Raw genomic sequence first — 16,670 nt, 5'->3', positions numbered from 1 at the left:
ACCGGTCACCTAAACACTTTGATTTTCAACTGTAGCCAACACTTATGGCATGTACAATGAATTTTTTTTTTTTTAATTATTATTCATTTATAACCAAGAAATCTGTATTTATTATTTATTTTTATGTGAATAAGTATAAGGTAGTTTGGCTGTAATTTTATAATAGGATATAGTTATTTTCTTTCTTTTTTTTTGACAGATTTGACCATTGTTACTTAAGAATACTTATTTCCAATCTAAATATATAATATAATACTAGCATCTGAACTCTTCTATTTTTTGAGTAAATTTTAATAATTTAGGCACGTGCTCAAAGACTTTTTTATTTTTTGAGTAAATTTTAATAATTTTTTGATCTCTTACGCAGAATACACTAAAAAATTAATTAAACATGTGATTTTGGGCTTACTAAACTTAGGAAGACACTTCCCAAATCCAACTCCCACAATATATTCTAACATATATTTAGATCCAGACTTCACATCCCCTATCGGTTGATTGCAAACTTTTATCTTGAAAACATAAAACAATGTTAATTACAGAGGCTACATACAAAAATAGTTGTTGTTATGGAGGATGGGAATGGAGGGAGAATATTATAACTGCTGAATGATAATGGGTTGAAGTTTGAAGTTGTGTTTGTGAGAATTTGTAGTTGGATTTTTTTTAAAGCAATAGTTCATCGTTGTTTATCTTATCCAATTGTTAACGTTTTTTTTTTTTTTTTTTTTTTTGGTGCTGGCAATATCGGTCATTGGTTAAGGAATAAGAAAGAATTTTGAACAATTAAATTTACTTGAGTTTTACTTGTGTTTTTAAACGTGAAGTTAAACAATATCGGTGGTTAGCATATTTTACTTGAGTATTTAATCATGAAGTTATCTAAAACTTGTACTATTTTTAAATTTTGAATTTGAAAAAAAGAAAAAGAAAAAAAGAGTGGCTGGGGTAGTGTTTTTTTTTTTTTTTTTTTTTTTTTTTTTTTTTTCTATAAAACGTAAAATAGTTTTTTTTTTCTTCTTCAAAATAGGAATGTGGTAGATAATTTTTTTTTTTTTAATACAACGTGGCTTTTTTCATTAGGTTTTTTAATTTTAATTTTTATCAATTTAAGATTTTAAACCATTTCTTATGATTTAGAGATAAAGATAAGTTTATATTAAATTAAGGGTATTTCATTAGTTGTTTCTTTTTCTTTTTCTTTTTTTTTACTGATTGTGAGTTTTTTTTTTTTTTTTTAGAATAAAATATTAGAAACATGTGTTAGAATTAGTGGGAGTGTTTCTATTTTATATGCAATATTTTTTCAAATTTATCTAAAATTTAGGATTTTTTAAATTGGTGATTTTACATGTCTAATCCTACTATTTAAGCTTTACAAACTGGTAAATTTGAGAGTATTTTGGATATCAAAATTAAGATATCCAAACAAGGGAAGCCCCTTAAATAATAGTATAGACTAGCTTATAAGCACGCGTCCACATGTGTGCTTAGAGACTCTTCTATATTTTGTGTAAAGGTTAATAGTATTTATTTCATTATAATTCAAAGTTACTATATTTTCCAATTACAAAAATACCTAGGGGTGTGATGATATTTATACCAAAAAATTATTTCACTTACAAATGCATAAATCTCATCACACTCATAGATATTTTTGTGATTGAAAAATATAGCAACTTTGAATTATGATGAATAAACACTATTAACCTTTACACAAAAAATAGAAGAGTCTCTAAGAATGCGCTCACGCGCATGCTTCGAGGCTAGTTCAGTATTAACCTTTAGGGGGAGGAAAAAAAAAAAAAGACCATCTAAGCAAATCTTATAATGTTCTATAAAGTGAAAAAAATTTACAAAAGCTATTATGTAAAAGTTGATAAATCAATTGTAAGGATTAGATTTGGGTCCCTATCCTAAAAGGTGAATCGACTTAGGCCCAAAAAGCCCAAAACAAAGTAGAGAGTGGGTTGAAAAATTGGGTTTTATTGAATCAGACAATAAATAGGGTAGATCTTGATGATAAGATAATGAAGATAGACAAGTTTTGACTAAAGAAAATTGTCCTTGGCAAAGTCTAAGGAGATTAGTTCTTATGTATTACTCTCAAGTTAGGTTACAAATGCAATTCTTGATTGCTATAGTATTTTTCCCTCTCCTTCTCGATCCCTGCTTCCTCAGGGGTTTCTTCCATTATATATCTCCCTTTCAATGATATTGGCCCTCCATTTGTTAATCATCCAGGCCACTTTTTGAGTTCTTGTCCCATCGGACACCCCCTCTGGCCTTCTGTGAGTTGGGGTAAACAAGACAGCATTGTTCAGAGGTCTTCTCCACATAAATGCGGCTAGAAAGTTAACTGCAGAACATTCAATACGATGGCAGTAGCTTTTCCTTAGATATTTCCAGCTCCTATTCTTCCAGTACATTTATAATGCACGTCCCTATCAATGAGATTTCTTGGAAGGTCATCTTGAGCGATAGAATATACATTTGATTTGTACTTCGTTTATCCGAGGAGACACTTCTCCTCGGACCACCTTTGCCAACCTTTCCATTTGCATATTACTTATGGGACTCTAAGCTTAACACCCTCACTATTGTTTATTTGTCCTCGGACCAACCAACGTCCTCGGCCAAAGCCTAGGGCCCAATATACAATTTTGGGCCCTTATCCCTACATCAATGTAGAAACTTGAAATACTTACATCAAGTCAAGTTGAAAATATAATTCACTGCATTAGAAACATGGAATTTTTCATATTGTTAAATGAAAGATCCACGTTTGTTTTTGTTTGAGTGTTGTTGTAGGTGTTGTTTTTTGTTTTTGTTTTTGTTTTTGTTTTTGTTTTTTTGTTTTAATTTGATTTTATTTAAAATGTAGTATTTTAATCCTAAATTTTAGCCATGAACTACACATCCATACCAAAAAGTTAAAAAGAGCTTAAATTTAAAATTTAACAACTGCCATTTTTTTTTTTACGGTAAAAGACTCAAAAAAAAAAAAAAAAAAGGTTATGGAAAGGCTCCAGATGTGTGTATCCACATTTTTTTTTTCTTTTAGTGGTGTTGCTATTGTTCTTTTATTTATGGCAGTTATCAATTTGTATTTAATCCTAAAATGTAGTGTTTTAATCCTAAAATTTAGCCATGTGTACTACACATCCATAACAAAATGTTAAAAAGAGCTTATATTTACAATTTAGCAAATAATTATTTTTTTCTTTTACGGTAAAAGACTCAAATTTTTGTTGTTTTATTTTTATTTTTATTTTGTTAAGGAAAGGCTCATCCAAGTTTTTTTCTTTTTAGTGGTGTTGTTGTTCTTATTTATTTATGACAGTTATCAAGTTGTATTTAATCCTAAAATGCAATGTTTTAATCCTAAAATTTAGCCATGTACTACACATCCATAACAAAAATTTAAGAAGAGCTTATATTTAAAATTTAGCAACTACCATTTTTTTTCTTTTACGGTAAAAGGCTCAATCTTGATCCTAAAATTTAGTGTTTTAATCCTAAAAGTTAGCTACTTACAACACATCCATACCAAAAGTTAAAAAGAGTTTAAATTTCAAATATATAAACTACCTTTAAAACTGAGAAAATGTACGTAAATTTTTTTATGGAGTAGTAAATTAATAATTAAATGTAAATTGAAATTTTTTTTTTTTTTGAGAAGTATACAAATGATAAATATAGTTTATGCTACAAAAGAATTTTTTTTACAACAATTTCTTATATAACAACCACTTTATGTGAGGTTTGAATCACACAATAATTCTTGTAAAGTTTGTCACCCGAACTTATCTAGTACTTTGTATTCCATTCTAATGCCTCCTCAATGCAATCCAATAAATTTGTGCATATGTCAACCTGAAAGAGATAAAAGAGTTAGAAAAAAAAAAAGGAAACTATAATAAAACAAAAAAAAGAGTATGTGTTTGTTTTAAATTGAAAATCCAATGAAGTAGCGAATATTTATTGATTGGATTAATCATGATCAATGGATAGTAGGAAAATTTTGTTCTTATGGATCACAATGTGACACGCTATTGATAAAATAGGATTACAATTTATGTGTGAGCCAAGGCGAGCCTTTTGTATTAAAAAAGAAAACCCAATAATTTGGTCCCTACATTTTGGTAGTAGCCAACCATCAATTTGGTCCATGTTATTTTTAATTTGTAATCAATTTTTTATTAGGTAACAAATAATTGGTGAGTAAAAAAGTGATATTAGTGATATGCCTAGATTAGAACCAATTACATTTAGGCACTTAGGATTTGTTGTGAAAATGTTGTAGACGTAACATTATTTATTGATATAAATAAAAAAACTTTAATTTGCCTCTTTAAACTATTAATAAAAACCACCTCATACTCTTGGTGCGATGGTCACTCCACAAGTATAAGTGCTTGTAGGGTGTTGGGGGCAAGGATCGGGATTCAAGTCTCTAGAAATGAGCTTCACACACATATATATTTAGATTAGGCTAGACTAGAATTTAATCTTGTGTGTGTATATATATATATATATATAAACTATTAATAAAAAACAACTAAAACCAACCTAAATATTTATATTTTTTTTGGCAACACATTCAAGTTCCAATAACATATTAAATATTAGGCACAACACATTTATGGGGGTCAAAACGCAAAAGCTAGAGGGCACTATTGGTATTGTCGATCTACACAACTAATTTATGAGAAATTGAAGTCAGAAATCCACAATGGGAGAATTAAATGGACGATTAAAGAGAGAAGAAATTGAATCAAGACTTGTTATGGGCGAATATCGTTTTCCCAAGGGGGATACAAGGATAAAGGAAGTACAATACTACTCAGAGCTCTCCTTAGTCTCTCTCTCTTCTAGCTTTTGTCTCAAAATTTTTGAATCCCCTTCCTATTGATCTCCTCTTCCTTTTATAGTCCCTCCTCTCCTCCAATTGTCTAGTTCTCTAGCTGGATTTTTGGAGTGGAACCTGTCATATCAGCACACATTCCTACCATTTTGTGATCATGAGGGCAGGTTTTAGGATTGTCCTCCTTATTTTGGCCAGTCAATCAGTAATAAATGCGGCTGTCGTTAGGTGAGGAGAGTATTAAATGCAGAGGTGACTTATGAGTTGGGTTTTGTGTTTTTTCAGATGCATTCTCGTGGTAACTTGATGACGAGAAGCATGCGTTCCCGTGGTAACCTGATGAAGCAAAGCCCTTTTCATAACACGGGGGGCATCCCTCTGTAATATCTCTCCTTGACGTGAACTCGGTCCTCGTGGGATTTTCAGACGTTATTCGTGGCCTACCTCCTTCAGACCGCAGGCCCCGCCAAATCCCCTCGGGTCTCCATGTAAATGCCTTACCATGGAAGGGACTCCCTAACTTTCAGTCCTCAGTCTAAGGCCTTCGTGGTGAGCTTAGGCACACTCCCCCACAACATTAAAGTTCCTAGTAACACATTCAATACCCATAACCCATTCAAGTTCTAAAAATCTACATAATCATGATTCTAAGTTCAAATTACATATTTTCCTTTAAAAAAAAGTTCAAAATACATAACTACATATTAATTAGACATGAAATGGTTCCATCCATGATCCATGTTCAAAATGCATGATTATACTACCATTCAAGTTCAATTTTTTGACATGGTTATGTGTAGTTAATTTGCCCCACCCTTCCTTAAAAGTCACCACGAATTTTAAGTGAAATTTGTGGTACCTTTGTATTAGAATCATTTTCTCTTTTCCTTGTGTGTGTATTTGTTTCTCAAAAAAAAAAAAAAAAAAAAAAATTCGAGGTTCATGTTTGTAATAAATACGCATTAGTTATTACTTTCAATGTCCATTTTCTTTGTTGGGGGAAAAAATGCCCAACAAAAGTTTTCAAAGCTTATCATTTCTAGCCAAAAAGAAGAAGAAGAAGAAGGAAAAAAAAAACATTATAGTCTTTTCATCATAAATAGAATAAGCTAATATAACTCATAAAAATAACGCATGATAAGTTTCATGCCACTATTTTATCGTAGTATGTTTTTCTATCACAAGCATTCATCTTCATATTATCATCACATCTGTATGTTTTTAGACCCCTTAAAACACAAGTTGTTTAACTTAGTTATTTAGCCAAGTGATTACTTAGATAAATTATTCAAATCTAGGTTAACACAAGTAAATCATATCATGTAAACAATGTGGAAAATAAATAATACAACGATATGATAATCTAAGAAAACCAAACCAGTAAAAAACCTGGGGAGGATTTAACCTAGCTATCCTCAAGGTAAAACAAATCCACTATGAAAGAATTGAAATTTTACAATAGCGACTTAGACTACTAACATCTTATTGCTACCTCAAGTAGAAAACTTACTACCACGACCACGTAACAGCTCTGAGTCCACAGATTACCTTTTTCCTTGATCCATAGCAACCACAAGTACTCTTACTTGTGTTTTTCTTTAAGCTCTTTAAGTAGCAACTAAAACGATCATCAAGCTCTCGACATCAATCTTGATCTTGATAACCCTAAGTATGTATGAAGGCAAACACCTCTAGATCTCATAAGAGATTCACACACACAGCATATCAACAACCTCTAAAACATGGCTAGGGTTTTTCTTTTTATACTTGGAGTAAAACATAAAACCCTACACGTTATATAGGCTTGGGTTGAGTTGGAAAATTCTGCAGAAAAACAATCTACACGAGTTTCGATTAATTGAATTTAATTTTCGATTGATCGAGTCTTGCAGATTTACACTTTAAATCTTGTAGTACACTCGATTCCAACTTTACAAATAAACACACTTTGAGCAGCCTAAATCTAGACTAAACGTTTTGATCATGGTTTGCCAACATATACATATTGAAGTTCTAATACATTAGTTTCTAATTTCTTAGAACCTAACACCATCTAAAATAATTTTTCTCAGGAATATCTTGAATGGAATTCGATATGCTCTTAACATAGCATAACAAAATATAATTGTCCTTACGAAAATACATAGAATTAAATTTATATTACATTATCAACCATATTAAAAATAAATAAATTGAACACACAAATTTACTCATTTTCTCTAGTTATATAATTATCTCACAGTGTGTGACATATCCTTTTGACGTTCCATTCTTTAATTTCTTCTTGAAGTTTCTGTTATGCTTGTTGGACACGCATCATCTTGCTAGGGGAAAATTCTTAAGAAATATTACTCCTAAGAATTATCTTGCCAGGTACATCTTCCATAAATGAGTCATTAGAATCAATCCTAATAATATGATTGTGAACGAGATAACATACCAAATATTCTTATGTTTCGAATGACCCAAATGGTTTTGCATCAATACATAAAAAAGAGTTTCAAGAATCCAAACCCTTTCTCACTATAGTAGATCACAATGAAGATTAACAAAGGTTAGATAATATTCGTGCATTTTCAACTGAATCACCACTAAAACTGTTTCAAATAGTATCAGACACTTAGATAAGGAGACACATTCCATTTTTATTACCATATTCAACAAATTTTTTTTACAAAAATCACTAATATTAAAAATCAATCTTACACCCAAAAAGATTAAAAAAGAAAAAAGAAGAAATTGTTCTATTCTTATATATAATCCCTCTGGGGACTTTAGATGCGTAGGTAGTATTTTCATGGAATTAATGGAGAAAAATTAGAGTTTAGTGTAAGATGCATTAAAAAGTGAATAGGTAAATAGGAAAGGTCGATTTTATTAAAATTTGGCTAAAAATATGAATGGAATTCAGCCGTTGATTAAGCGGGGAAAAAAAAAACACTGCTCGGTAAAGTCTTTATGTTAAAGGTCAGTACCACTGTACACATTTTCTTGGTTGCTCATTTTTTTGTCTGTTTCTATGTGTCTCTTTTTGAATATTCTTGGGTTTTTAATGGTCAAAATAATATGGGTTGTGTTAACGGGCACCGCACGGTGCCCGTTAACCACAAAATTTTTTGACTTTCTCTGACACAATTTTTGTCTTTTTTTTTGCAATACATGTCATTTTTTCAGTTTTTCCGGTACTATTCAGAATATTTTTGACTTTTTTTCACAAATTTTTTTTTTTTTTTGTCTTTTCTGCTCGTAACCAGCACCACGCGGTGCTGGTTAACATTCTCCAAATAATATTAGGAGGAAGAACCCTACTTGTTTTCCCACCCTGATAATATGATTGCTCTTGTATCTGTTGGCTTCCATGTCTCCAGATTGGTCTGAATATCATAAGATTGCATAGTTTCGTAGGGTTCTAAACAGACTTTCTTTCTTGGCTTTGTCTGTTTCTTCAGTGTCTTTTTTCTTTCTTTGGTTTCAATTATCAAAATACTCTTACAGATGAAAACCCTACTTACTTTCCTGAATTTCTTGTAGATCTCTTTCAAAACTCAAGAGTTTCACTCGAAAAAATTCGGTGTTTGGAGGTAAGGGTTTTCCCCCAGCTAGCTCAGCTAGCCATTTTGTACGGCTTGTTTTGATGCTTTTCAATTTTCATCGGTCATAGAGAGTAAAACATTCCATTAATCCATCATGAGGTCAGTCAGTTCTTTGCTCGACATCTTTAAAATCTGTGTCTATTTTCAAGTGGCTATGTTCATCACTCTCATTCGTGGTTATGTCATTTCTTCTTCAAGTTTTCGCTTAACTTTGTTTGTATCCTTGTTGATCCTTACATTTCTATCCCCTGCTCATCATGCTGAAAAAGACAAGTCCTTGATTGAGTTTTTCTTCACCATCTTAACTAGCGCTTCATCTTTTGTCATTAGCGAATCCCCATTAATTGTGATTCTTATCCTGACTGATCCAAAACTTATAGCTACAATTCAACCTCGGTTGCAAAGATTTATAGCTAATTGTCATTCTTCTTCTTCTCCTTCCAACAATATTGATTTGTCCCTTCTCTCCCTAGATCTCGTTCAACTAATTGTAGATGGAATGACTACTTTCAAAAATTATATAGCGGCTAATGGGGTTAGCCGAGATTGGCGATCTGCTTTTTCAAGCATTAGTAGAGGACCTCAGCTTCCTCTCCCTGTGCTGATGCTTTCCGAGCCACTATTAACTGACATGCGAACTTTATTTAGCCTCTATGACCACAGTCGTCATCGATTACAACTATCTGAAGTCCGTGGAAAACGTATTTGGGGATCTCAACATGGCTGGGTTGTAACCTTGGGCCCTCGTTATGTAACCCAACTTGTGCACCTTATAAAAGGAAAGCGAATTAGTCTTCCACCACTGGACGCAATTCGAAGACTGGCTCCTAGAGAAGAGTGGTTTTGCCTTGTACACAAATTCATTCTTCTAAAGGACCCTTCCGATGAGTCAACATTCCTTGTCATCGCAATTTTTGGCCCTATGGATAGTTTGGCTTTTACTAGAGTGAGACGAGGGGCTGCTTTGAACAGAAGAAGAGGTGAGTGGGTTGTTGTTCCCAATCCAGAGAATTTGAAATTCAAGGATGCTGCACATTTTAATGGTCAAATATATGCAGTTTGTGACAATGGCAAGCTGTTTCGCTTTGAACCTGATGTTTCGGGAAATATGGTCCAATTTGATGCTGACCCTCCACAATATGTAGGGGCATACCAAAAAATATATTTGGTGGAGTCATTGGGAAATCTTTATGGAGTTTTTCGTGATGGATTTCTTATTCCTTCAGAGAGGAGGTTTGAGACTAGATATTTTTATGTCTACAAGTTCAACTTCAGTGCATCATCACCTTATTGGGAGGAAGTGAAACACTTGGAAGGTCGAGCTTTTTTTGTTGGTGACAGCAACTCCTTCTCCAGGCGCTTTCCTACAAGCATTATCCCTAGCAGAAGTGATTGCATCTACTTTACCGATGACCATTGGGATTGGCGAAAGTTCCCTAGAGCAGCATATGGAGGCCATGATGTGGGACTGTTTCACATGGAAATCAGGGAAATCCTACCCCTGACATTAGGTAAGGACAAACCTCGTTTTTATTCTCGACCTATTTTTGCTACGCGTAATGACAAACTTTAGTTGTCTTTGTTTTCTCTAATACCCTTTGCTTAGTTAAAAGAAATGGGTAGAAGTGGTGTTTAGACTTATTTGGTGGCCAAATACAATTTGGTATTCTGGTTTGTAAGCACATACAAACTAATTTCTAGGATATTTATGCTTGTGATGCTGTGATTTAAGTTACTGTGAATCTATTTATCTTTTGTTCTGGATTTGATATACAAAATCTGAAAATTCCGTTTAGATTGTTCAGAGAGAGCTTCAAAAAAGAGTAAATGAGTATAGCATGCTCATTGCCAACAAGCTTTTGGATTGGTTTGCTATGTTGCTTCAGAATGCAACTCTGGACTAAAGCGTATGCAGTTTCTTCTTCTTTATAACAAAAACCAATCCTCCTCCTAACATCATCTCTAATGGCTTCTATCTTACTGATGAATGCCTTCTATCTTGACATTGCTATCATGAATCCTTTTGTTTCTTTGCAGCCATATACAGTAGATTGTAGCAGCCCAAGCAATCTTGCATAGCTTTATTTGAAAACTTCTTCCCTTGATCTCCTAGTGAAAGAACACAATTTTGAAACCTTTTGCCATAATGTTCTAGTGAAAAACACTAAAAAAAAAATGGTTTCTACTCTTAATTTGGCTTCTGCAGAAGCACACAAATCTCCCTTTCTATCCCTATTTTGCAACTCTAGTTGAAATCATTAAAATTTCAGAATTTGGACTTCCCCACGATAACCAAAAGGCCGAGGTATTGGTCTATTTGTGAGGAGGCTTGGGCTCCCACTAGACCCCCAAATCCCTAATATCCATCTTCTCGCATTCCTTTGTGTGTACTAAAGAATATGGTTGTCTTATCTCTATTAACTTTCTGCCCCAGTGCTTGCTTGTAGGTATCAAGACTGTAACACAACTAATACATCGAAGTTCAATTTTTAACACACCATTAGATTGTTTGGAGAGAACCCTAAAACTGAGTAAATAATATAGCATGCTAATTGCCAACAAACATTTGGATTGGTTTGCTTTTGCTTCAAAATGCAACTCAAAGCAAAGGAGATGCAATTTCTTATTGTTTTTAACAAAAGCCAACCCTCCTCCTAACATGATGTCTTATGGCTTGAAAAAGCCTAACATATATTTTGTAGGTATATATAGTAGATTGAAGCAGCCCATAGCTTCATTTGAAACCTTCTTCCCTTAATTTTCTAGTGAAAAACACAATTTCAAAACTTCCTGTCTTAATGTCCTAGTGAAAAAACAGTAAAAAAACAAATTGTTTCTATACTTAGTTTGGCTTCTGCAGAAACCACACAAGAATTCTCCCGTAAGTTAGCAAGTTTTTATCGAGTAGAGAGTCTGTTATTTACATAAAACTTAGTGATGAATGAATGCCAGGAATAGCATCAGGGACCCAAATCAATTTTCGCCATTCATGATTCATCCTGAGGTTTTGTTGTGCAAAGCTCATTCCAAGTTGAGCTACAAGTGTACTGACCTGTCTTAGAAGGAGTCCGATGCATAAAACCTTCCTCCTCAGGTTTACTTGATATTTTAAATTTTGCTGTTTCAGTCACCGTAAATTTATTTTTCTTGCATTCTGGATTTGAATTACAAAATATGAAAACCAAGTTTAGATGAAACTGGTAACAAGGTTGCCCCCAAAACTGAGTAAATAAGTTGACTACTAAATATTTTTTTATATATATAAATAAACAAACCAGAATATCAAAAATCTTTCCTCCAAGCAGAAATAACAATAGGAGGAAGACAAGGTACAGAAAATACGTATAAAGAGCTATATATATATATTTTACAGCCCATTTACAAAGAAAGTGAGCTACTAGAAATTACAACTTACAGCCCATTTACGATGACATTCATTGCGTTAATGCAAAAATTTTGAATCTCTCTCCACTTGGATTCTTTGAAGTTTCTCTTAGCTCTTTGCCTCTTGCCTCAATCAACAGTACTACTTGATTATATTGAAAACGGAAGCACAGAATTGAAGAGCAACTAAAGACTAAAGACTGAAATGGAAAACAGAGAGTAAAGAAAAGGAAACAGAGCAAGAGAAAATGAAGTAGAACTAAGGGTTTTTGAGAGCAATTTTGCGGACTGATTCCCATTGAAAGAACAAAAACAATTATCCTTTTATAGAGAATATTTGTAATTTGCTACTGTGCACTAGCCGTTGGAGAGGTTACTGGTTGGACTATCACACAATTATATCTCGCGAGTTACATCTTTCATAATTGATTCTTTAGAATCAATCCTTATAATGTGATTGTGAATGACATAACGTGCGACATCCACTTGTGTCTCAAACAACCAAAATAGTTCTGCATCCCATAAAAAGAACTCTTCAAGAATCCAAACCCCCCCTCACTCAATACTAGTTCACAAGGAAGACTGATGAATATTAGATAATTTATGTGCATTTTCAAGAGGATCCCTACTAAACTCTTTCAAACAGCATCAAACACTTCAATAAGGAGACAACATTCATTTTCTATTACCGTAATCAACGTCATAAAATAATATTTACCTACAAATTGTTTTTACAAAAATTACAAATGGTAAAACTAATCTCACACCCAAAAAAAAAAAAAACCTTTATCCATTGCTAGTTTGAGGTGCAAAGCGCAAATACCTTTTAGGGTAGATTTGTGTAACGGATTAACCCTAATTTTATATTTATATAATATATAGATACATAATAGTTTATAGCTTGGGTCACAAAAATTATACCAAGCGCTCCCCAAGAATTAAGTGTTTTTTTTTTTTTGATGTATTAAATATCATACAATTTTAACTTATGACATTTACTCTATAATAATTGTTCTTTTTTATTAAGTTAAGATACTAATTGACTTTTTATGTAGACGACATTTGAAATACAAATCACTTATTCGAGATAAAAGATTTTACCTAAGAATTAAGAGTTGGCCCAAAGATTGATTCCAAAAGATAAAATGATTTGCTAGACCAAATTTAGTCCCTTAAAAAAACCAATTTATCTATATCAAATCTCCAAAATTTGCTTGTCACTAAAATTAAGCTTAAAACAAAGAAGATCAAAAGAATAACCACCTCCATTTTATAAGTGTTGTGGCTGATGATTGCTGCCATCTCATCCAAATTTGACCACCAACTATTGACCTGAAGGTCCTCAGTTCAGGGACAACTGGACGGTACGTGGGGCACCCCATCCCCTCCCCCCTTAAAAAAAAAAAAAAATCTGAATTTTTTCTAATAGTAATTTGAATGTATTTTCTAATCTTAATGTAGTTATTATGGGGAAAAAAAAAAAATCTTATATGCAACCTTAGAATTATCAACTGGTATATATTATTACAACGTCAAAAAAAAAAAAAAAAAAAAAAAAAAAAAAAAAAAAAAAAATATGATTTTAAATTAACTTAAAAATAAAAACGGCATACGGTCTCTTTAAAAAAAAAAAAAAAAAAAAAATCAAGGTGTAGATAGAACATTTTAAAAATTCCAAATATATTATCAAACTTTTAAGTCAATTTATTTGTTCGGTTTGCTTTAATTAAGAACTGAAATGACTTGTTTGAATATTTTATTTTAGGTTAATTTTTAACTTTATATGCCACATTGATTATTTTTAGTTATATCTTTTACTGTTTGAAATATATATTTATTTTCATCTTAGAGTATGTAGTACCATAAGTATAATAAACAATGCTTATACTAAGTATCAACTCCTTTCTATAATATAAAAATAAAATACCAACCCTAACACTAAGTACAAAAAAATATTATATAAAAAAATGTACAAAAAAATAATTATAATTTATCTTCACATTATTTTTTTCCTAGGTCAATCAAATATTTCGTGTAATTAATTAAGTACTTCTTACTGATATTAATTAGTTCGGCCTTCAACATTTTATTTGAATCATGCACCATATGGACTAAAATCCAGACTCTACCACATCTGCATGTGCATGGGCCATTAGTCCATTACTCTATCCCTCCACCTTCACAATTTCTCTATTTTTTAAATTAATTTATAATTGCCTAGTTGTGTCTGAGACTACGTGAAAAATATTAGAGTTACTATGGATTTAATTACAAAACTTTTACAAATTGATGTCTTTCTTCACATGGAAGATACCATGTCGTCTTCCTTGCCATGTAAAATATTTTATGAGAGAAATTTAAAACAACAAAAGAAATTGAAATATACCTCATGTCATTGTTGCTCAAGTTATATGTAGAAAAAAAAGAAAAAGAAAAAAAAAAGAGAGTTATATATATTTTTCTTTTATAAATTCAATAGTTACTATTAATGTGAATGGGGATATGAATCCTTGACATCTCCATTGGAAACACTATGTGGTGCAAGTTGAATTATAAGAGTACTCTTGACAAAGAAAGTTCTTCTCTTTTTTAAGAATAAAGAAATTATAAGATAAATACAAAGAAATATGAAAAATAAATCTATCCATATATAATAATAGAAGTATCAAATTTAATTTTCCAAACCTCCTACTGCGCCATATCATCTACGATATTTTCTAGCAAATATTCCTCTTTTTTGTTTTTTCTTTTCCTTGTCAAATTCATTCTCTAATGCCTTATTCAAATGTCTCCATCATGTTTCTTATATTCTACCATTACATTTTGTTTAACCTTCCTCTCCTTACCCTCACTCTTCTTCCTTCATAATTTCTCCCTCTAACCTTTTTTTTTTTGCAATCCTTATTGTTTTCTATATAAATTTCTTAATTCTCCGTTTGCACCTCCCTATCTATTCCATGTTTTGCCAACAACCAAAAAAAAAAAAATGCTTATAATCTCTCTATTTCTTTTATTTTGCTTTCACTTTTGGTGAATTGTTTAAATATTTTTTTCAATAATGTTAGGTTTGTTAATATTTTGTCGCAACAAATTTGCATGTTAGGATATCGTGTTATCAAAGTATTATAATGTTGTATTATGTTAATCAATTCAATTTTGTTTTGGAATTGTGTATTTTATCGTATTTGACAAATATTTATTGGTGTATCCGTTTGTGTACAATTTTTTTTTTGATAAACCAGTTTTGTGTACAGTAATAGATAGATTGTAATATTATTTTTCATGAATCCTATACATCACTCAGTTTTACTAGGGGTAGCAACAAAAAATTGCCCAAATAAATACAAATCAGCCTAAAGGCCCAAACAATGTACAACACAAAGCAGCCAATTTTTTTTTTTTTTTAAATAAAATAAAATGATATCCCTCCCCAAATTCACACCAATTTGAAGCAAATATCACATTTTCGCTAACCCATATTTTTTAGGGGGTCAATTCATCAAAATGCCTAAAACAAGTGATTAAAAACAAAATTAAACACTAAAACTCTTGGCACCTCTCATCTACTTCTCTGCAAGCTGCAGCAAACTATGGAGAATGGTGGCCAACAGGTGTAGAGTATCTGCATTATTAAGTGAAAGTGGTAACGTTAGTTACAGGAAACTTAGTATTTAAAATTCATTACAATATAGACTGGTCTTTTCATTGTGAGGCATAAGGTTAATTGGTGAGGTATTTCATGTGGAGCGAGGTGACTTCACTCTCCACGTGTACTTTTTTTTATTTATTTTATTATTTATAAGAAATGCTATGAGTTTACAATATTTTTACAAAACTTTTACAACAAAATTTAGATAGCAAATTGTTATTGGTTATGAGCCCATTACCAAAATTACTTTTTTGCCAACTAGTTATAGTTTATCGCTTAGAATTTGTTATGAAAATGTTGTAAACATATCATTTCTTTCTTTTCCCCTATAAATTGGACTCTTTAGTTTTATGTTAGTTAGAGCATTCACATCAATTCATATAAAATTTCTATCTATTTTAATATAAAAACTTAATTTTTCTATTTTACATATTTACTTTTTCAAAATACTCACATCAAATTATCTATTTTAAAGTTTATTTCAATAAAATATTCATTTTTCGTTCATTTTTTATTATTTCCATTTTACACGACTACTTTTTCAAAACATTTACATCATTTGCGCTCACACTAATCTAAAAAGTGAAAATTAAGAGCTTGATATAATAATCCTTTAACACATGAAAAGTACCTGTATAAATTTATATTGGTCCTGTAGCTGTGAAAGAAAATGCATAATTTTAGATGATTTGAAGGTGATTTTTTGGGTTTTTTGTCCAAAATTTTGCATTTAACGCATTTTACACGGGTTTATTTAAGTGCTCTTAAGATCATTCGTTGATAAATACCAAATAGAGACATTTTTGGTAATTTGCAGCCAAAACAAAAATTTTAGAAAAATATTATTCAAATGCTCCCTTTTGATGTTTATAAATTTATTATGTTAAATTTTTGTTTAATTTAAATTTCTGAATGATCATCTTGTGCAAAATTCCCGAACAGCCCTTGGGCAATGTTAATACTAAAATTCTTTAAATATACCTGTTGATATCTCACACTAACTTTTGAGCATTAGCATCTAGTATTTAAAAAATATTTCATTTTATAATTTTAAAAGCTACTTTATATATTACACCATACCATTTTATAATACATCCAAAATCTCAACTTTTATTTTACCATAAAGCACATTAAAATAATATATCTACACAATAAAATATAATATAACCTAATACCC

General features: G+C 31.3%; 1 protein-coding gene across 1 annotated transcript; it reads left to right on the top strand.

The window, feature by feature from the left end:
* Positions 1–8,614: 8,614 nt before the first annotated feature.
* LOC111984713 (uncharacterized) lies at positions 8,615–10,033 on the top strand. The gene has a single exon (XM_024016333.2). The coding sequence runs from the start codon at positions 8,615–8,617 to the stop codon at positions 10,031–10,033; it is 1,419 nt and encodes a 472-aa protein (XP_023872101.2).
* Positions 10,034–16,670: the final 6,637 nt, after the last annotated feature.

This window comes from Quercus suber, unplaced genomic scaffold (assembly GCF_002906115.3).
Source record: "Quercus suber isolate HL8 unplaced genomic scaffold, Cork oak 2.0 scaffold_266, whole genome shotgun sequence".
Taxonomy (NCBI): domain Eukaryota; kingdom Viridiplantae; phylum Streptophyta; class Magnoliopsida; order Fagales; family Fagaceae; genus Quercus; species Quercus suber.
Note: the sequence above shows the minus strand (reverse complement) of the source record. Positions and strands in the feature narration are given on the sequence as shown.